This window comes from Portunus trituberculatus, chromosome 38 (assembly GCF_017591435.1).
Source record: "Portunus trituberculatus isolate SZX2019 chromosome 38, ASM1759143v1, whole genome shotgun sequence".
NCBI lineage: Eukaryota > Metazoa > Arthropoda > Malacostraca > Decapoda > Portunidae > Portunus > Portunus trituberculatus.
Window position 1 is genome coordinate 10,647,368 of NC_059292.1, and position 23,377 is coordinate 10,670,744.

The 23,377-nt window shown below is 37.7% G+C and overlaps 1 protein-coding gene across 2 annotated transcripts; it reads left to right on the forward strand.

Annotated features, from left to right (window-relative positions):
* The first annotated feature begins 430 nt into the window (after positions 1-430).
* LOC123514712 lies at positions 431-23,078 on the forward strand. Of its 2 annotated transcripts, none has more exons than XM_045272780.1 (9): positions 431-788; positions 4,328-4,390; positions 7,038-7,142; positions 8,671-8,814; positions 9,569-9,725; positions 17,031-17,206; positions 18,447-18,530; positions 19,315-19,391; positions 22,610-23,078. In XM_045272780.1, exons 1-9 carry the CDS (start codon positions 543-545, stop codon positions 22,668-22,670), a joined length of 1,113 nt encoding a protein of 370 aa, XP_045128715.1. In that variant the 5' UTR covers positions 431-542; the 3' UTR covers positions 22,671-23,078. The 2 variants fall into 2 exon arrangements, with proteins under 2 accessions (XP_045128715.1, XP_045128716.1); XM_045272781.1 differs by having other exon boundaries at positions 432-788; positions 17,034-17,206.
* Positions 23,079-23,377: the final 299 nt, after the last annotated feature.

Genomic DNA, 23,377 nt, shown 5'->3' on the forward strand with positions numbered 1-23,377 from the left:
CATGACTTGTGTATCCTCACTGACCATTTCCTATCGACTCAGCCACTCTCAGGAATATACTCAAGTAAATTTGCTCAAGAGTGTGGGATATCCATGCAGTAAGATGTGCAATATCTATGTATTTATTCATTTACTTATAATTTTGTTATGTATACTATCTATTTTTATATTTTTTATACTCTACCCTTGTCTTTCCCCAGGGGGAAGGTGGCAAGGCCCATCCTCCTCCTTTGTGGTATTTCCTTGTTAATGCAAAAATAACTGTTTCAATCAATCAATCAACCAACTGAAAAATAATATGACTGGATCATTTTAATATGGTAATACCGAAATTAAAGAAATTAATTTTGATAACAAAAGAAAGGAAGGAAAGAATAGCCAGAAAACCAAAATATGTAGTCCAAACTCCAAACACCTTGAAAGAGTTAGTGCCGTTGCAAATGCGAGACTCCAGACGACGCAACACAGCGCAAGTTGTCAACGGGGCGTATTTGTCACAACACACATCTTTCATTCGGCGGTGACTTGTGACGAACACTGTAATGGGGGAGGAAGGTGAAAGAAGGAAGAGGATCTCTACCAACCCCTTCCTTTACACGGACGGCAGTCTGGTGGAGGATGATGTGCTGCAGGCCCAGCTAAGTGTAGAGGAGCCTAGCAGTGGTGGCTCCGCCTCGCCCAGTCCCCGCTGTCACGACCCACCCCAGAACATCACCTCCTCCAGCCCCCGTGGCCAGGAGGCCGCTGACCCAGACCACACGCCCCAGGCTGAGATGCCAACCAGACAGGTAGGTTAACATTGGCTTGATCGGCATAGGTAGGTAACATTGGCTTGATCGGCATACCTGTCAGGTTATACATGATTTTAGATTTAGTGTGAATTTTTGGGTTATTTTGAACAATTTATAGTTTCATTCAATCAACGGTTTTCGTACTTGGCTTATGTTTTTTTTTTTTTCTGGTGGCACATGTAGTGAATTTACTGATGTTTTACACAATTTCCATCATAAATGATGTTTTCAAGTTATGACTCTTCAACTTATGTTTACCTCTCATCCCCAATGATCTTGGGGGGACCTGTGGAAGTATTTTTGGGTGGGGAAGTGTTAAATCGAGGTTTTGATGTTGGGTTTGGTTAGTAACCTTTGGGGGCATCCAGGGAGGACACAACCCCAACAACTAGGAAGTTGTAATTTTGGATTTGTTCATTTATAACAATTTAATCCACTACAGGGGTGGTAGCTTGGTTGTACGAGCGGTCACTGGCAAATCGGAGGCTCTGTGTGGGTGTGCACAGATGGTACACAAGACAACCCCAGAACCAGGAACACTAACACACACTTGCTGGTGCTTTACATTTACTACCACTGATCACTTCATAACTGGGGCTGATACACCATGGCACCCAACAGCACATACACAATACACAAATTACACAATATGCCACTAACCTAACTAATCCTAATGGGTGACACCGCACCTGGTGCATCGACTTCCTCCCCTACCCTACACCTATCTCAGACCATATGTTTGGCACTAGAGGGTTTTTCTTCCCCACACTCCTTCCTCTCTGATGAGAGAACAGATTCTGGCCTGGGTAGGACTGGAATGTAAATGTGACAGGTGGGTAAGGGAGACTAGTGTTCAGCTCCTTCCATCTCAGGTTGGAATTATAGTATAGCAGTAAGTAGTAAATGTACCTATACAATGGGTTTTGTGAAGGTCTTCAAGGAATTACTTGTAAAAATTAGGTGCCAGAGTTAAATTGAAGCTTTGCTCATTTTTTTAACAGTACCTAACTCATTTTCTTTCCTAATAGCCAATCAATGTAGGGGTCTGCTTGGTAAATAGGTTTTTTTGAGATGGAAGGGAAAGGTGAATGATATCCAGAGTTTTAACGCTGGAAGGCTTCCTTGCAAAGAGAAAAGAAAAGAAAGTAATTTTGAATTGTGCAAGCTACATGTAGAAACATAATGCCACCAACAATCTCTGGTTATGCATTAGTATTGCTGCTCATTCACCTGTATCTGTCAGAGGGATTTACTTGGTGTTAGATTTTCTGACAAAGTGTTACCTCTTATTACCTTCTCACTTTGGTTAATTTAATCCTTTTTATTCAATTGCCAACTGGTCAGCACTTGCACTAACTTTGATGATATGCTGGATCAGTTGCATATGTACAGAGAGCAATGCATGGTAGTACCTTGCATACCTGCTTATGGAGTGTTATTTCACTTTTCAGAAAGTTCAACCAAGTGGCATTGAGACATTTACTTATTGGATATAGTGATATATTTCATAGTGTGTGTGTTTCACTTTCACTGTTTGATTTACTGCAGTCTCTGACGAGACAGCCAGACGTTACCCTACGGAACGAGCTCAGAGCTCATTATTTCCAATCTTCGGATAGGCCTGAGACCAGGCACACACCACACACCGGGACAACAAGGTCACAACTCCTCGATTTATATCCCGTACCTACTCACTACTAGGTGAACAGGGGCTACGCCTGAAAGGAGACACACCGAAATATCTCCACCCGGCCGGGGAATCAAACCCCGGTCCTCTGGCTTGTGAAGCCAGCGCTCTAACCACTGAGCTACCGGGCGTGTGGGTGTGTGTGTGTGTGTGTGTTTGCGTATGTATATTTACCTAGTTGTATTGTACAGGGTTCGAGCGGGATTCATAGTGTCCTGTCTCCATATCTCCATTTATGTAGTTTTTCTTTAAAGTTATGCACACTATGTCCTGTGACAATTCCATTATCCAGTGCATTCCATTTTCTACCATTCTATGTGGAAAACTGTATTTTCCAATATCCTTCACATGCTGCCTCATCCTGATCTTTTTCTCATGACCTCTTGTCCTTCCATCTTCTTCTGTCAAAAGCACCAGGTCTACTTTGTCTAACTTTTCAATATCATTTACTATCTTATACATTGTTATTATGTCCCTGCATTCTCTTCTATCTTGTAAGGTTGGCAGTCCCATTTCCTTCAGTCGTTCTTCATATATGAGGTCCTTTAATTCCGGCACCATCTTTGTAGCAATCTTCTGTATCCTTTCCAATTTTCTTATATCCTTTTTAGAGCTCGGAGACCATACCACTGCTGCATATTCCAGCTTTAGGCGTATCATGCTTGTGATGATTTTTTCATCATATCTTTATCCATGTAATGAAATTTTATTCTTATATTAGTCAACATCTTATATGATAGTCCAAATATCTTGCTTATGTGTTTATCAGGGCTCAGATTTTCTTGTATGATCACTCCAAGATCTTTTTCCTCTTTAGTCTTCATTATTTGCTCCTCTCCCATCAAATAGTTCCATACTGGTCTTCTCTTACTCTTTCCTAGTTCCATTATGTGACATTTCTTGGCATTAAACTCCAATTTCCACTTCTTGCTCCATTCATAGATCTTGTTTAAATCTTCCTGCAACAGCAGACAGTCCTCTCTGGTTTTGATAACTCTTAGCAACTTTGCATCATCAGCAAATAAATTTATATAACTGTTTATCCCAATGTGAATGTCATTTACATAAACTTGAAACATAATGGGGCTAATACTGACCCTTGTGGCACTCCGCTAGTTACTTTACCCCAAGATGAGTATGTATCTCTGATCACAGTTCTCATTTCCCTATCCTTCAAATAATCTCTTGTCCATTCGAGCAAGGTTCCACGCAGTCCTCCTATGTACTCTAGTTTCCAAAGAAGTCTTCCGTGGGATTTTATCAAAGCCTTTTAATGTCCAGGTATACTGTGTCTACCTATCCATCTCTGTTTTCAAGTCCTGCAATAACTCTCAAGTAGAAGCTTAATAAGTTTGATATACATGATCGCCCTGTCCTGAACCAAAATTGTCTGTTTGATATGACTTGCTCCTCTTCTAGAAATTTAACCCATTTTTCTTTGATAATTATTTCACACAACTTCCCTACGACACTTGTAAGTGACACTGGTCTGTAGTTTAGTGGTTCAGTTGACTCTCCTCCTTTAAATATCGGTATTACGTTGGCTCTCTTCCACTAGTGGAACTTTCCCTTCATTTATTGAACTTTTAATTATTTCCCAAATTGGATCCAGTAATTGCTCTTTACATTCTTTGTGTGTGTGTGTGTGTGTGTGTGTGTGTGTGTGTGTGTGTGTGTGTGTGTGTGCGTGCGTGCGTGCGTGTGTGCACAAAGAGATGGCTAACAGAGGTAAGTGAAGAAAGGAGGAAATTTTTGGCTTGAAATGACTGATTTTTGTTTTATCTTCAGATGATGTGTATTTGTAACAAGTGATTGTACGAGCGGTTAATAAATTAATCTTTATTGGCAGGTGTGGACGCAGGCACGGACAAACTCAAGGACTGGTACTTCTATTGACATTGATGATGAAAAGGTACTTATGAATTTTTATTTTGTACTAGGTTTTCATATCTGTAAAATTATATCTGCATTTCAAGAGTTGACTGGGAATGACCTCTGGAAAAGTGCTGAAAGTGCAGAGCTTGAAATATAAAAGAAGGTGAAGACTATTAATAGTGAATGCTTAGTAAAAAGAAAAATCACTTGTAAGATCAGAGAGTAGCTGAAAGTAGCTACTCTTAGATCAGAATTCATGATACAAGAGTAGCTTATATTTATGTTCTGATATATGTTGAGTTGATTTGCACTTCAAGCCTGACTTCCAATATCAGATCTCTGTTACCTAAGAGGAAATTTAATATGAAAGGAAATAAGTCAGAAGTGTGTCTGTCTGGTCAGAAGAGATACATTAGTTTAACTTGGAATACCTCAAACTTAGAACAAAATTTGAATTATTTTCACCTTTGGAGTTGAAACGAAATTCGGACTTGGAACAAGCTGATAGCAGCCTAATCCAGCTGAATCTGGATGACACTAGGGTTGGTGGGAAGTAAACATCAGTTTCCTCTTTGTTGTCAACGTGCTCTTATTCCCAGCTGGGGTAAGGACATTTGATAAGAGTCACTTAACCAGGTAGGATGGTTGATTAATATATCAAATACCTAAGTGTTGTAGTGACAAGGTGTAACAGATGTGAAACAAAGTTTTCATTGAGGTTGTATTGAGGTATAGCCTTGTGATGGTGACCCCTCACATGTCATCATCATCATCATCATCATCATCATATCATCATCATCATATTATTATTATTATTATTATTATTATTATTATTGTTGTTGTTGTTGTTGTTGTTGTTGTTGTTATTATTATTATTATCATTAAAATGATACTGCATTGTATTTATGTAAATGCTTTGTATATGCCGATATGTTTTATTACACCACCATTCTTTTGTATATTTTATCCTTGTTATTCTGTATTTGGCTGGATTGATACACTGTGTTGCCCACAACAGTGTTTGTAACTTAGCCCTTAAAACATCTGGACTGCTGTGTGTTAGACAGGTGCCCCTACCTGGAACTGCCTCAAATGCAAAGTTCACCCAGAAATAACCATCTGTATTACTATGTATGTAATGCCAAGCCTTCCTTGCCCTCCCACACCATCGTCTGTGCCATGTAGCTTGCCACCAAAAGGTAAATAATATTGATTTGACATAGTTCAGTTCTTATTCACTTAGGTAAAACTTCAGGGTCTTGGAACGGATTAAAATTATTTACATTATATCTTATGGGGAAAATTTTTCTGACTCGTAACTATTCAGACATGGAACAGACTTCTGGAGCGAATTATGTTCCAAGTCCACTGTTGGAACAAGCAATATTTTATCGTTTGCAAGATATCATAAAAAAAATCCCCCACTGTAAAAATTTGTCATTTTACTATAAAAACGATAATCCTGTTGGTGATGTTGGTGCGTGACCATGCACACGCAGCACAACTTACATAAAGAAGCATAACAAACATGGCGGAAGGCAGAGCTAAGAGCAAGGAGCTCATCGCTAAACGACGCTCTAGCTCGATTATCTGGAACGGGTTTGGTTACAAAAAGTCTGGCGTGGAGCAAACCTGTTATATGCAGAGCTTGTTAAGAAACTGTGTCTTTAAAGAATGGTAACACCACCAATTTGTTCCACCACATCAAACACTAACACAAACCAGAGTATGTCGAGAACCAGAAAATGTGCATGGATGTAGCCAAAGCTCTAGTAAGAAAACTAGCCAGACGAAAATTAGCGACGCATTTGCTCATTCCACACCATATGATAAGCAAAGCAAAGGACGAAAAAAATTTACGGAGGCAATAGTGTTTTGCCTGGCTAAAGATATGTTGCCAATTCAAACTGTGGAGAAGGAAGGATTCAGGTGAATGATCCATAAAATGGACGCCAGATACAACATGCCCTCAAGGAAGTATTTTTCCAAGACAGCCCTACCTGAGATGTATGATGAGTGTCATGATGGCTTATCGTCACTTTTATCATTATCAGTATAAATGCCAGAAATATCGTAATAAATGTTTTAGTCCATATCGCCCATCCCTAGTCCACTGTACATTGATACTGCTCAAATAGAAGAATGGAGGGAGAAATATAACAGAACTCTTCAAAAGTAGTAGAATCTTTGTGGCTTCGCATGAATGGCTGGAGAGTGACTGTGAATAAGGAAGACATTACACTATTTGATGACATAAAACACATTGCCAACACTGATGTATGGGAGTGGGACATGAATATGGATTGATCAAAGGTCTAGGATTCAGGCAATGGAGACGAGTTATTTAGAGGTGAATATGATGAAAGTGTACATTTAGAGGGTTTGTATGCCTGTCAATGAATGTAACTGAATTTTGATCATTGTTGTCTTATGAAAAAATCATCCCATTTTTTCTTGAATCGTATATTATTTTATTTGTCACCTTCTACCTTATATACTGTATATAGACAGCTTTTAATATCTTTGACTAGTTTCTATTTCTTATAGTTTGTGTGTATTGAATCTTTGTTCATTTACTTGCCTTTGATGAAATATTTTGTTTACCATGTCCATATTATGTATTGTATCCATAAATTGGTTAGAGCTTCATTGAAAAATAAGTAAATGCTTCATTGCTCTTTCAGTTACAGAGTATGACAGGATCATACTCAGAGATTCTGGAACGACCATTGCTGAAACAAGGCATTGCAGAAGCTGATGAAGAGGCTGAAGATGAGGGAAAAGAAGAGGTGAGTGACTTTTTTCATTTGTGTGGATTTTTATGTATGAATTTAGTCATCCATTAGTGGAAAACTGAATTTCTGCAATCAAAAATTTGGAAGTTGGCATGATAGAGGATTATTCATTATTTCTGCTTGATATGTATAGTACAATTTTTCAACATAAAAGTTAATGTCTAAAGAAGTAATCTACAAGCTACAGGGTAATATGATGCTTGTGCTCAGATGTAAGTGTGACATTACCTGTGGATTTAACCAGATCCTTATCAAATGTGGTAAGGTCACATTAAAGATGATTAATTAATAACATCATTTACCTTCATTCATTTTGCATTTTATTGTTATTTATCTTTTTGCCCAAGTTTTGCACCAAATAGTATATCATTAATATGAATATCAGTATAATGAAAAAAAATGTCCAAGTGTACAGTATAGTATATAGTAATATGGATTTATCAATAGTAGTTGCCATTTCCAGTGTTTAGAAGTGCTAATAGTATCATCTGTTTCACATTCTTCTTATGTTTGATATATCATTCAAAGGAAACCTTCAATACACTGAGTTAGCCAGGCCAGTGAAAGTGGCATTTTGTCTTCTTGCACCTTTTCAATACCACCAGTAATGCTTTATCTGTAATTAGGAAGTTGTGAGTGATTTTTCATCACTTCTTTTTCAGCAGTGTCTGCCTGTGGAGAGATCTCAGAGAAAGCATGTTCTCTTGGAGTTTTTGTGCAGAAGCCAGATTGTGTATCTCCATGTTGCTTTATTGTTTTGGCATCCTTTTCTCAGTTTTTTTTATTTTTTTTATTTATTTATTTATTATTTTTTTTTTTTTATTTATTTATTTATTTTTTTTTTTTAGTAGGGTGAGGTGGGGTTAAGTCATACCGTTAGTGGAAAAATATTACAGAAAAATCAAATTTAAATCTTTAAGATAAGACTGTAGGTCAGAAATATTCTTCAAGTAATGGGCTACCCACGACACACAGCTGGATTTATCAGGACAAAATTAGTGACCTTTTTTGGCCATTTAATAAAATGCATTCATTTTGTAAAAATCACCCCAATAGCAGGGATGATTTGTACATACTATAGGTTTGTTTCATGCATGCTATTTTCACCTTACAAAAATTAACTACAAATTATAATGAATGAGATACTGCCTAACACAGTATTCATATTCAACACCTTACCAACAGGATCATGCTACATTTACAGTTACAACACAATATAGTATATGAATGTCTGAGGCAGGGATGGATTTTGCTAGGGGCAATGTGGCTGACTGCCCAGGACACAATCTATTTGGGGGTGCACAATCACCCTTCAAAAAAAATAAATGAAAAATAAAATAATCAAGTCTCCTGTTCTCATAAGATCACAAGTTGCACAGTATACTATACACTGCTGTTACTTTTACTTTCCATTTTTCCCACACAACAGATAACCATCTGTAACTCATTTGTGTTGTTTTGTAGTGCTTGTATCATAACTGAAGAGATTCATCTAGAAAATAATTTATTTTTATTTTTCCAGATGGATGCTGTCACTCCTGTGTACTCAGAAATGGATCCAGTGCAAGCTTTCTTGTCACAAGAACGTCTTAGTGCCTTTATGGCCCGAGATGACTCTCTAGGGGAGATGCCAGACTATGGAACTGATGCACCTCAAGACTCTAAGGTCAGTGTGGCTAAATGGTATGTGAGAGTCGATGCCAGGTTATAAATATTACCTTCAGGCTTACACATAAGAGCTAAATACCTGTCAGTGCATAGGTCTGTGCCTGAAAAGAGTACTTAGCTGGAGTTTGGATGGAGTGTCTGCCTTGGATAGTGATAAGCTGAGTAAGGAGGAGTGGTAAACTGCTTGAGCCACTGTCTGGAATGTGACTAACTCCCTGCATGCCAAACTGATTGATTGAAAATTATTTCTTTTGACACTAAGAAAGTGACTGTCTTTCTTAACTCTCATAGCTCATGCATAATGGTTACAGGCAAAAAAAAAAATTAATAAGTAGGAAATGCAGTGAAGAACCTTCTGTGTTAACACTTAAAGATTAATTTTTTCAGCCTTGTTCTAGTCTTGGTATTACAGACATCTTGTGATTCTTAAGTCTCTTGCAGCATCAAGATTTAAGAGTGAATATAATATCCAGTCAATACCTTTTTGTCTTTTGACATGGTACTGTATTTCTGTTGCTTATGCTTCACTGCACAACACATCACAGGCTACATATTGGTTGTAATGGCTTGAAAAATTTTGATGGACAAGCATGTGCCAGGAAATTTGAAATATTGTGCGTAATTTTCAGTGAAGCTAATAAGTGAAGATAAGTCCATTTAATGTCTTTAGCTTGAAAACTTTTAGAAAAAAATTTAAATGTCTTTTATCTAATAAAGTTAAGGACAAGCTTGTCTATTTTTCTTGCAATCAGGAGCGGCCTGTGAGCCTAAGGGTGGGGAGGTGCAGCCCAGACCAAGCTGAGTCAGCACTGCAGGGCTCTGGAATGGTGACACGACAGGGAGACATTATATCTTTTGTTGCTGATGATCTGCATAGTAAAATCAAACTTGCGAGCCCAGTGTCAAAGTGTAAGTATTCAGTTTTTACAAGTAGTATGCTGGAGGCTGATTTCCTGCTCTTTAAATGAGTTGTTTCATATAAAATTAGATGAAAATTGGAAAGTATCAAAATAATTTTTTTGCTCATTTTCAGTATTTTCAGGTGTGCTAGAGTCATTCGAAGATGTTAATACTCACTTATAAATCTAATTTGAAACAGTTTATTTTCAATAGTTTCCAAAAAAATTCCTATTACTTACTTTTTATTTTATTATTTTTATTTATTTATTTATTTATTTATTTATTTGTTTTTATTTTATTTTATTTTTTTTATTTATTTTTTTTTTTTTTGTTTGTTTGTTTGTTTGTTTGTTTTTTCAACCAGTCCATGGTGGTCAAATTACAGGACATGATTGCTGGTGGGGAGGTGAGAAGAACTAACAGATGACTGAGAATGCCTAACTTTACAGAAGCTATTTTACCTACAGATGAGATGTGAAATATCCAGTTTGGATTACAAGTAGGTAATAGACAAAGTGAGGATGTTCAGTGTACAAGAGGAGGACAATTGAGTGTCATTGAAGAAGAGGGGATAGTTATTTGGGAGTTTATGTTTAGCTGATACTATTTGTAATACTTTTTAGGCATTGAACAATACTAAGTTTGCTCTCTCTCAGTCAGAAATTTTAGAGGGATCAGAATTTAGGCATCCTGTCTTTCCTGTATGAACTGTTTACTTCCTGAAGAATTGGATGTTACTTGAATACTTACTATAGCTTTTGGTACCATGTATTGAAAAGTAGGACAGAAATTTAATCAAAGTGTCTGAGGATCACTTTAAGATAGATGGACACTGGTATGGAGGAAGTAGTATACACATACTGAAACGATGATTTACTTCCAGCGAGGTCTAAAAGCACTAGTTTAGGGGTGCTGTGAACTCTCCATTAAGCTAGTTGTGATCTTGCTGAATGTTTCCCTTTGTGTCTCACAACTCAAGGGGGCAGTCACAGCCTGCCCTCTAAAGACAACTCTCCTACTTCTCATAAAATTACATGCATTTACCACACACACACCCTTCACTTAAAATTAAAAATAAAAAAATGGCGACTCCAAATCCAGCCTCGGAGTCCCCCTTCTGAGGAGGGGACCAGAAATGTCCCCAGGTCGGACTGCTATCTCATTGGCGACCCAAAATGTCTTGACACCTCCCTCAATTTTTTCTTCAATAACTAGCAACATTTGGAGTCTTAGATCTAATTTTCAATCTGTAGAATACCACCTCTCCTCTACTAAACCTCATCTTCTTTTCCTCACCTAAATACAGCTGTCTGAGACAACTGACAGTAGCCCCTTCTCTGTTCCCTCTTACTTTCTCTATGCTCATTTTTGTTCCAAAGGTGGATGTTGCATCTATGTGCTCAACGACTTAATTTGCTCTCATGCCCATGCTCTTGAGTCTTCCGAGTTTTCCACCATCTGGCTTAGACTTAACAGTCACTCTCTGACTAAATTTATCTGTGCTATCTATCTCTCCCCTAACTCCTCTGACTATAGTAAATTTTTTGACCATTTAACTTCTAAAGTGGAGCACATTCTGTCCCTCTACCCATTCACAGAGATTTCCATTCTTGGAGATTTCAATGTTCACCACCAGCTTTTGCACACTTCACTGACCATCCTGGTGAACTAGCCTTCAACTTTGCTATCCTCCATGACCTAGAGCAACTGGAGCAACATCCTACTCGTATCCCTGACTGTCTTGAAGATACGCCCAACATTCTTGATCTTTTCCTCACCTCTAATCCTTCTGTTTATGCTGTTACCTATCTTCTCCATTGAGCTCCTCTGATCACAGTCTCATTTCTGTATCTTGTCCTGTTTCTCCAATTTCTCCTCAGGATCCCCCAAAGCGGAGGTGCCTCTGGCGTTTTGCCTCTGCCAGTTGGGGGACCTGAGGAGGTATTATGCTGATTTTCCCTGGAATGATTACTGTTTCTGTGTCAGAGACCCATCTCTTTGTGCTGAATGCATAACGGAGGTGATAGTGTCTGGCATGGAGGCGTACATTCCTCATTCTTTTTCTCAACCTAAACCTTTCTAAACCTTGGTTTAACACAGCCTGTTCTCGTGCTATACATGATAGAGAGGTTGCCCACAAAAGGTACTTGAGCCTTCCATCTCCTGAATCTCATGCACTTTATATTTCTGCCGGAATCATGACAAGTCTGTTCTTCAGCTTGCCAAACACTCTTCATCAATAGAAAATGTCAAAATTTTTCATTCAAACTCAAACTCTCGTGACTTCTGGCATCTAGCCAAAACATCTCAATAACTTTACTTCTTCATCTTTCCCTCCTTTATTTCATCCTGATGGCACCACTGCCATCTCATCTGTCTCTAAAGCTGAACTCTTTTCTCAAACCTTTGCTAACAACTCCACCTTGGATGATTCTGGGCTTGTCCTCTCTCTCCTCCTCCCTCTGACTATTTCATGTCTTCAATCAAAATTCTTCGTAATGATGTTTTCCATGCCCTCTCTGGCCTAAACCCTCGGAAGGCTTATGGACCTGATGGGGTCCCTCCTATTGTTCTCAAAACTGTGCTTCTGTCATTGCACTTTGCCTGGTCAAACTCTTTCAACTATGCTTATCGACTTCTATCTTTCCTTCTTGCTGGAAGTTTGCTTACATTCAGCTTGTTCCTAAACAGGGTGACTGTTCTAATCCCTCAAACTACCGTCCTATAGCTTTAATCTCTTGCTTGTCTGAAGTTTTTAATCTATCCTGAATAGGAAGATTCTTAAACATCTGTCACTTCACTATCTTCCATCTGATCACCAGTATGGCTTCCATCAAGGTTGCTCTATTGGTGATCTTCTGGTGTTCCTTATTGAGTCCTAGTCATCCTCTTTTAGAGATTTCGGTGAAACTATTGCTGTCACGTTAGACATATCAAAAGCTTTTTATTTAAAAAAACTGCCCTCCTACGGTTTCTATCCTTCTCTCTGCAACTTTATCTCAAGTTTCTTTTCTAACCATTATACTGCAACCTTGATATATGGCTAGTGTTCTTCTCCTAAATCAGTTAACAGTAATGTTCCTCAGGGTCCTGTCCTATCATCCACTTTCTTTCTATAATTCATTAATGATCTTAACCAAACTTCTTGCCCTATCCACTCCTACTCTGATGATACTACCCTACACTGCTGGTCAGAGCGAAAGGCACGGTACCTGTGACATCTTATGAAGGAGATTAATGACACAGAAAATATGTTTTAATGAGGGTATTCACCTAAACTAGTGATTGATAGGGTGCCCTCGTGCCTTTTTGACCTTTTGAGTCTCCTGGGAAGTGAATCACCCAGGTGGTGGAGATTCTGAGCGTCAATATTGTCCCATATGTCCTGAATAGCGGCTTGGAGGCGTGAGAAGGAGGAGGTATCTCTCTCCTTTAGCTTCAGTTTTATGTACGCCCAGGGATTTTTTATAGGGTTAAGGTCTGGGGAACTTGCGGGCCAAGGTTTAAAAGGCTGACATTGCAGAAATGAAACCAGTCAACAATTAACTTTGCCGTATGGCACGTTGCACCATCTTGCATGAAGGTATCAGCATTGCATTTATCCATACACTCATCTAACTCATCTAATATTAGCTCAAAGTAGTTATTTTGGTTCATACGAACATTCTTAGCCAAAAACAGTAATTTTTCAAGACCATAGTAAGAAAAACAACCCCACACCATCAAAGAATTTGGATTTTAATGTGTGTGTTGTGTAGCGTGGATCGTGACGGTTACTACCAGGTCTGCAGTACACACGGTTTCTCTGGTTGTCTGTAATCTGAAAGCTTGCCTCATCTGACCAACATACCCTACGACACTTATCTAAGTCCCAGTCTTTGTGCTGAGACACAAACTGCTTGCCTACTCTTAAGGTAATCATGACTGAAGCAAGGTTTTGAAACTGCGCGGCAACTCCTTTCACATATCTCCGCACACTCCTTTCACTCGCCCCACCCAGCACAGAGGGTTCCTAGCCTAAAGTTCCTTGCTGTGTATGGGAGGGTTTTCCTAAAGCTGTCTTCAAATAATTTTCAGAGTTCTCTGGCTCACACTGCACTTACGCCCTTCAGGCTTGTAAGATGGTGGTGAAGCGTCTCTTCCTCCCTCATGATAACTTTTGGTCCAGTGTTGAACAATTCTGAGACCTTTGCCAGTGTTTGGGGCAGTTTCTTGATTTGACTTATTCTCCCTCACTGAGGCACAAATGTCTGAGATTTGGGCCTTACTAATTAGTTTCCTAGGTCCCATAATAGGTAGTAACAGGGAACAATGATAAGCTCACACATCCACAAAAAGAGCCCGTGAGGAAGGGTGAAAAAAAATACAAATGCAATCACACGAACCACAGACAAATGTTGACTAAGGAAACATATCATCTACTTTGACAACTAGAGCTGCAGAGTTGTCAGATAGTGACATACAGCAAATCCCACCGTATGTTTAGGAGTTAAGAAGGGATGAATGAAATTTGGTCAACGTGGAAGTTGTCCCTTTCGCGCCTTCCGCTCTGACCAGCAGTGTACATCTTTACATGTCCTTTAAGAGGCGACCAACCCTTCATGAAGTCAACAGATCATGCAGGGATGCCACAGAACGCCTGACTTTTGATCTCTCTAAGATTTCTGATTGGGACAAGAAAACTTAGTAGTTTTCAATGCTTCAAAAACTCAATTCCTCCATCTATCAACTCGACACAACCTTCCAGACAACTATCCCCTCTTCTTCAGTGACACTCAACTGTCTCCTTCCACACTAAATATCCTTGGTCTGTCCTTTACTCATAATCTTAACTGGAAACTTCACTTATCTCTTGCTAAAACAGCTTCTATGAAGTTAGGCGTTCTGCAGCATCTCCACCAGTCTTCTCACACCTCCACCTTCCACTCATAAGGCTTTATTAGACAGGATGGAATCAAAAGCTTTTCATCTCATCAACTCCCATCCTCTGACTGACTGTCTTCAGCCTCTTTCTCACAGCTGAAATGTTGAATCCTTTCCTATATTTTTTCACTATTTTCATGCTAACTGCTCTATTGATCTTGCTAACTGCATCCCTATTCTGGCCAACCCTCTAATACAAGAGTTAACCAGTATTCTCAATCATTCATACCTTTCACTGGTAAACTCTGAAACTCCCTACCTGCTTCTGTATTTCTATATTCGTATGACTGAACTTCTTTTAAGAGAGAGAGATGTCAAGACATTTGTCCCAGGCTTTTCATTATTTCCTTTGAATCCTTTATGGAGACTGCATTTCCAGTGGTCCTTTTTTTTTTTTTTTTTTTTTTTTTTTTTTTCCGTGGCAGTTCTTGTACTTGTATTTGTAGATAATGTTTCAGGCCCTGCTCAACTACCATAACAGCAGCTCTCCACAAGACCGTTGACTCATAAAACAGCTAACAACAGAACTAATACTGGATGCTCTTGTTTATCATGTCATAGGATTGAATGAACAAACAGGTTTTTGTCGCTTTACTGAAAGTTTCCAAGTTTGGACTGTTCTTCACGTGTTGTGGCAGACCATTGTAGAGTCAGGGAGCACTATTCTCAAATGCTCTAAAACCTAGTTCTAAATTCACTCTAGGCTCACAAAGTCTGTAAAGCTCTGTGTTGTGCCTTAGTGACATGGTAGTGTCCGAGCGAAAATCATGCAGCAATCTTTTAATGTATCCTGGTTTACCAAGATGTATTGCTTGATAGGTCATAACACACATTTTGTACACAATATGTGCCTTGATAGGTAGCCAGTGCAGGTCAATGAGTGCAGGTGTGATTCTCTGTCTGGGTGACATGCAGTTCTGTTCATAACCAGTTGTAATTTCCTTAGAAGATAGTTCGGCAAGCTATAATACAGAGAATTGCAATAGTCAGTCTTACTTATGACATGATTGTGAATCAACATTTTAATGGTCTTGCTGTCTAAAGTCACAGTTTTCACCACATGTTTCATCTGCTCATTGAATCTAAGATTACAATCAAGAACCACTCCAAGGTCTTGCACGTTGGTTATCGCATCAACTTGCGTGTCATTAATGCATAGCTTAGAAACATCCAGTCTCCTCAGATCATTGCTCTTTCCAACAATCAAGCATTCAATTTTATTTTCATTTAGCTTTAAATGTCTAGAAGACATCCAACAATCCACATCTTCATAATTCTGCATAATTTACTCTTTGTATAGTTGATATTGTCCAGTGCCATATATATTTGTGTGTCATCAGCATATAACTTAAAATTAACATCGTGATGCTGAAGTAAACCTGAAAGTCCAGCAGTGTAAATGCAGAACAAAATTGGTCTCAAAATATTACCTTGTGGTACACCTCTCCTCAGATATTTTCTCCCTCTTACATAAAAAAAAAAAGAAAAAAATGCCTGTTGTAATATGTATCATCCAGTTTTCTGTATATTTGGGTATTATAGTAAAAAGCATATTATTAACAGGAATGCAAGGGATGATAGAGCTATGTGAGGTTTACATGGATATGATAAATAACATAAGTAATACATGTAGCTTCATATCATGCTTGTATTGGCTGGGCTGGTTATACTATTATTTCTCAACCTAGTGACTGTTACCAGTTTCTGCACCAAGAAACTGATACACTGGTCTTTGCAAAAGCTGGAATATAGATTGCTGGTTTGGGAATTGTCATTGCTCATTTTGGCAGCCACTTGTCAACTTGGCCTGTGTAAACCAGATTTAATCCACAACTCTCCCACTTCCTCAAATGCCATGGTAGTAAGGATGTATTCATTTTGGTAAAAAAAAAAAGGTTTATGAATAACATAAATGCAGATGAGAGAGGCAGATTTCCTTAGCTGTGTAAGAAAACTAAACACTTTAAAAATTAAGTATGATGTGACACATGTGAAGGTTGTGTGTGGGTAAAGCATCCATGAAGCAGTTTTGCCATTACTTCTAATTATGGAGTACTTGCCATTGCAACATCAGTGATGATGCTGATAATGATTCTTAGCATTCAGATTATTGTGAGTCTTTAACTCCTAAGCAATGGGTGTTTAGCAAGGGAGCTTCTTTAGCCTGGATGTTTTTAGAGAAAAATCATCCTTATTCATAGAGTAATATTCCCCTTATACAGATTCTAGAATACTGAAACTTATAGCTTAAGAAGTATACATCTTTCTCCTTTTTAATGACATTTTTGCCTGATCCCTGAGATGCACACCACTGTGTTCCCTGTTACTTAGGGTTTAGAAGAGTTGAAAAGCTTACTAGATAACATGTTCTAAATATTGCCAATTTTTCAGCAGTGGTCTCCTTCCCTGGCTCCAGGAGCTCAACTCCAAGCTTACTACGGACAGCCTTAGATCTACAAGTGCCCCCTATTGACCCATCCACCATTAATGACATTGAGAGGCATGCAAGACATATTGCTACATCTGTTGACACACTCATAGAAAATCTCACTGGAACACTCCACAGTGTAAGTTCAGATACACCAAAGGTAACTGATGATTGTGGTCACCTTTTGTTTTTCCATTATAATGTTATGGCAGACTTCCATAAATATGATAGTGTCAGATTATATATAAGGAATGTATCTGGTGGGAAAACAGACATATGGTTGGGCTGAGCACCTATCAGTACACATGCCTAAGTCTTATTTAGGTACTTAGCTGGAATCTTCAGTGGAATATCCACTGAGTGAGAGCAACCATTGTGGTGGATGAGGTATAACTTTGATCATTCCTGGAGTTTGACCAACTATTCTGTATTTGGAGTGGGCTTATAAAGGTTTGGGTCTAGTTCTTAGAAACTGCTGTTCCAGATCCTTGCTGGTTCATTCACTTACTAAAGTGAATTGTTGAATTTAACAATAATGTCCATCACCTTTAAATTATTGCCCTGTTGAATATATTTAACATAACATAACATAACATAAATAATAGGATAACAAAGGGCCACCAGGGCCCATCTAGGTTATTCTGTATCAGTCGCACAGCGACCTCGTCATCAGTACTTAATTTCTGACATTAAAGCTAAAAAGAAATACCAAGAGTGTCAATCATAGAATCATAAATTTACAGAAAATAAGACAGAAGAACATAGCGCAAAGTGGTATTTATTTATTTATTTATTTTTATTTTATTTTTTTTTATTTATTTATTTTATTTTATTTTATTTTTATTTTTATTTTTATTTATTTATTTATTTATTTTATTTATTTATTTTTTTTTTTTTTGTGTCTGTGTGAATATTATAGTGTTATTTGTCATATATAGTTAGAATTCGCCTTTTCATATTTCATGTTAGTAATTTTACTCTCATTTTAGTACATTTAGTAAGAGAAAGAATTATAACAAAACACTTAGAATTTTATTATTGTGCAAAAAATTGCCTCTCTTGCCTTAAAAGAAAACAGAAAATAGACTATTATTCTAAGTAAGCTATAAATATTAGAAGAAATCATGAAACTACAAGACTAATGACCTGAAACTCATTCACTACATCCATGTGTGCAGGGACAGCAACTGTTCCACTAAACACTCAGCCTGTTACCCATACCTGAGGACTCAAGTTATATTTTTGTCATTATATGTATGTTTATTTTTATTTTTTTTCCTATTTATTAATCTGTTTATTTTATCAAATTGATTTGTTTCTTTTCATTTCTTTTCCTTTTCTGATTTCAGTATGTTTTTAACTATGCATATTTTTTCCAGATATCTGCATTGACTGTAGATTGTGTAGAAACTTACCGAGATGCTGTGTGCAAGACTTGTGATGCTGTGGATGCAAATATAAAGGTAATCTAGTTTACAAACACACATTATTGTCATCATCATGATCTTTAAAGGTTCCATGCAAGCTTGATCAGTCTCATTTAGATAATATTGCCTTGACAGACAACGCTATAGCAGTCTTAGTTAGCCAGAAAATTTTGTGTGCTTGTTCACTTGTTCATTCTGTTCTTTTCTATTTTTTTCCTTCTGAAATACTGTTCTTTTCTATTTTTTCCTTGACAAATTCTTATAACATTATGGTGTTTCCTCCTTAATTTCAAGAGTTATAGATTAACACAGGAATGAGGAAGGTAATGATGTGTATCAGGGAAGCAGGTAGTTGGATGAAAGTAAGGCTGAATGGTAAGGAGGAGGAAGAGGAGGTACACTGATTCTTTTTATCTTGTATCAACAAAAGCAGTGACTAGAGACAAGGCTAGAGTAAGAGTGAATGAAGCAGTAAAAGTGTTAGGAAGTAAGACTTGGAATAAATTTAAGGATAATATTATATACTGTAGTATGAAGGAATTGTAGTCCCAACTACAGTGTATGGTGCTAAGACTAGGAGTATGGGAGTAGCAGATAAGAAGCATTTGAATATAATGGACATGAGATGTCTAAGGAGTGTGAAATAACTCTGATGGACACAGAAATGAGGAAATGAAAAGAAGAACAGGTGTTGAGAGAAAGACTGACATTCTGTTATTTATGTGTTATTCCAGTGCTTGAATCAGATATATGGAAAAATAATTGTACATTTATAATTACTTAAGTTACTTGACGTAATTTTTTCCCCTTTATATTCTAGTCAATGTATCAACTTATGGCCAAAACAGAAGAACTAAGCAAGTCAATGAAGCCCATATACAAGTTGCAAGAGCAAATGTATCCTTTTGATATTCTATGTTCAAAAAAATTCGCAGCACATATATATATTTTTTTTACAGGATTCCTGATTACACAGTAAGTACTAAGAAAATATAATTTTTGCCTATTAAGTGATTAAGTGTCATCTGGATCAGGACCATGAATATGAGTATAGTAAGCTCTGCACTTGGCGAATTAATTAGTCTGGCGAAACTACCGCCAAATGCAAATTTTGCCAAGCACAAGTTCTTTATATCATATAAATTCCCGAAAAAATGACTCAATCAGTCTTTGGTTATTGCCAAATTCCCTTTTTTGACCCCTAAAATACCATCTTTTGAGCTGAAATGAAATCTTTTGCCTTTACATATTAGAACACATGTACAAAACAGACCAATAAACAATAAATAAAGCTAATAAAACATGATATAAAGGCTGTAACTCCCGTTTTTCCACCCGTTTTCCTCGCCCACTTTCATCCTTGCCGCCACCACCATTGTCCTTACCCCCATTGGTACCACCTGTTGCACTGATAGAGGCCATGTTGACTGTAAATTGCCAGAATTCATTCCCACGCTAGCAGAACAGAGGGTAGCACAAACAAAATGGCTGAAGGGGACTATCACACTGTATTCTGATAGGTTTAGAGAGAGGTCTGATGTCACTGGGGAACTGCGTGGTTCGTGCAGCTGCCAGGGAACCGCCAAGTTTGAATTAAAATCGCCAAGCGTGCACTCGGTGGTCCATGGCCACCCAACCGCCAAAAATGAAATTCGCCAAGCTGAGATTCACCAAGAGTGGGGGGGGGGGGGTTATTTATATAAAATTTATATAAGGAGACAATACAGGCAACCCCCGCTTAATGAAGGTTCACACAACGAAATTTCGCTACAATGAAGGTTTCCTTTTACTACCATCTGCTCGTTTAACGAACACCAAACTCGCTTTAACGAAATTTTATCCAGGTAATTTTTTCCAAGTTTGAAAGCCCCACAGTATCACGCAAGCCGACAGGCTTTGGAATACACCAGCGCCTCTTGTGGACAACACGCGCGCCACTCACTCCCCCCTACCCTTCCCAACTCTCAGCTCAAAACAATAACAGTGTCCAGCAGCAGCTCATCTTCCCTCGCTCAACAAGCCACCAAAACGCCCTGTAAGCAGCCCTGCACTGTCACCTAGCATAGCTAAGAAGACCAGGAAGTCTCTTACTCTCGAAGTGAAGATGGATATTATTCACAGACACGAGAGAGGCCAGAAAACTAATAGCTTTGCTCACCACCATCTTGTCTCTACTATTTTCAAGTCAGCAGACTCCATTAAGAAGGCTGGTGAGACCGTATCTTCCTTACAAGCTAAAAGAACCACCTGAACTTGTGACTTTGCAATGGATAAAATCGAAAACCTTGTGGAAATGTGTTACATAAGTTTTGTATGCGGTACAATGATGCGCCCTTTGTTTACATTCCACAAGTTGCCGGTTAGTGTCTTTCCCGCTCCACTCTCCCTCCCTTCATAAATTTAAGATCATCAACATTATACATTAGTGTACATTATAATGACTTAGTCTTAAATTAAACTGCTTAAATGTTTAACTTCTTAATTTTTACTTTCATTAAACCTTTTACTGTACTATGATGCACTCTTGCTTTGTTTACTCTCAATGGAAGTTCAAGTCAGTGGTCAAACTTGTTATAATTGGTTCACTTAACGAAAATTTGCTTAACAAACGTTTTGTAGGAACGTAACCCGTTCGTTAAGCGGGGGTTGCCTGTATAGCATAAAAGAATAGGTGTGCTTAGGAGACTTTATTGCTGTGCATTAATGTTTAGAAATTAAGCATAGGTTACAAAAGAACATCATAAGGGTCACCTTTATGGTTATCTGTCACTCATCCTCTATGCTTTATTTGAATTCATGTTATTTTTAAACCAGTAACATCAACAAAAGTAATGAGCTGTTCTACTTTAAATACTTTCACTCTGCTTTTAAATTCTTAGAACTTCCCATTTCAGATAAATAGCATGCATACATCAAAGGTGTGAAAATTCAAACAATAGATCTTTAGATCCTAATTAGACTACTATTTGACTTAAATGTACTACTTAATGCTAAATGTAGCATTAATAGGAAACTAATTATGTAAGGGATAAAAAATGCTGTAACATATAGTTACTATTATTTGTATGCTTTCATGGGCATCACTTTTGGGCAATATTTTGTGCTGTTTTCATCTTAACCTCTCACTACATGGGTAGAGGAAGAAATAAGGAACATCAAGGCCCTGTCTACACAACAGGCAAATGGCAAATGCCTTACGACCAATGGCTATTGAGTAGAAATCTGTAACTTTTTAAGTGTTACTAGATCCCCCAATCCCCAACAGTCACACCTGACAGCCACACCTCTACTTTGGACCAGACAGCAAAGTTCAGTCCTAGTTATGGTGATGTTCAGGTAACTTTGGGCAGTAGTCTGAATAACTGAATGCAGTGCAACAACTTTAGGAGTACAAGTAGTTGCAGGACACTTAAAGTTAAACATAGCTTTCTGCAGTATAATCATTGCTACATGCATTAAGAAAAAGAGCAGTAGACTTAAGAAAATTCTCTTTCCCAATTGGGACAGGCATGATATTTTCCAATTTAAGGCTAACATCATGTAAGGATGTCTAATCTTCAAACTGACAGCCAGGTGAACTTCACCACAAAAAGTATGATTTGCCTGCTTTTCACTTTAATTAAGAACTATACTGCTTAAACTGAACATCAAGCCTGGCTTTATTATGATATTTCTATTGTTACTAACTTACAATACTTTTTTTATTACTTTGTGTCATATTGATATGAAACTGAAATATAATGTCTAATGTCAACATCTGAAGACTTTTGGATTTAGGATTTTTTAGTTAAAATTCTTGATAAAATATCTTCAATATGAAATTACATATTTCCAGATGAAATATTGTTTGTGTTGTTTATTATGACTAGAGTAAAGGTCACACAGTACCATTGGTTTATTTTTCAGATTTGAAGCACAATATTTGAATAATTGTTAATGGAGAAGAATGTGTGAGTGATGGTTAAAGTGTTTAGTGACAATGTGTAGATAGAATCAACAGGACCAACTGTTGACTTATTGTGACCACTTGCTTGAGAGCAGGTGTCAAAATAGAAAGATAGATTAATTGATAGGTTGTGTTTTGACTGAGTTATTTCCTTAACTTTATTTTTCAGCAAAGAAGTTCGACGCTTACTTGACATGTTTGAGAATCTTGTCCATTCATGTGGTGCGTGAAGCTTCAGAGGCAGCTGTGAGATTGAACTTGTAACCTACAGTGATATGTACAAATATGTTGTTGTGTATAGTAGTCTTGTGAAAATGTTGTGTTAGATTGTTAGAACATTTCTTTACTAAATACTGTGATATTCATCTTGTTATTTCTTAATTATATTTGATTTTACATAAATGTGGAAAGATGGAGAGAATAGAGATATTGGACACCTGAGCATCATGCAGTGTGTTTTGAGGTTTGGTCTTCTCCAAGAGTCCTAGGGCTGAGATGGATTTTGTTTAGTCTTAGGGAGTGTGTGTGTGTCTGTGTATGCATACATATGTGTGTGTGTCTGTGTGTCTGTGTGTGTGTGTGTGTGTGTGTGTGTGTGTGTGTGTGTGTGTGTGTGTGTGTGTGTGTGTGTGTGTGTGTGTGTGTGTGTGTGAGTGTGAGTGTGTGAGTGAGTGTGAGTGTGAATGTGGGGGAGGTGCACATGCATGTGTGTGTATGTCACCACTTTTTTTTTTTTTTTTTTTTTTTTGAGAGTATGTTGGCCTGACATATAGATAGACAGATTTAAATTATGTAGTCATAATTGTATTGAAGACCTTATTTGTAAATATAGACCGTGTGCTCAAGAATACATAGTAAATTATAAATTATATATATATACATACACTATATATTATGCAGAGCTGTGCACTAACTAACACAACCACTTTTACAAACC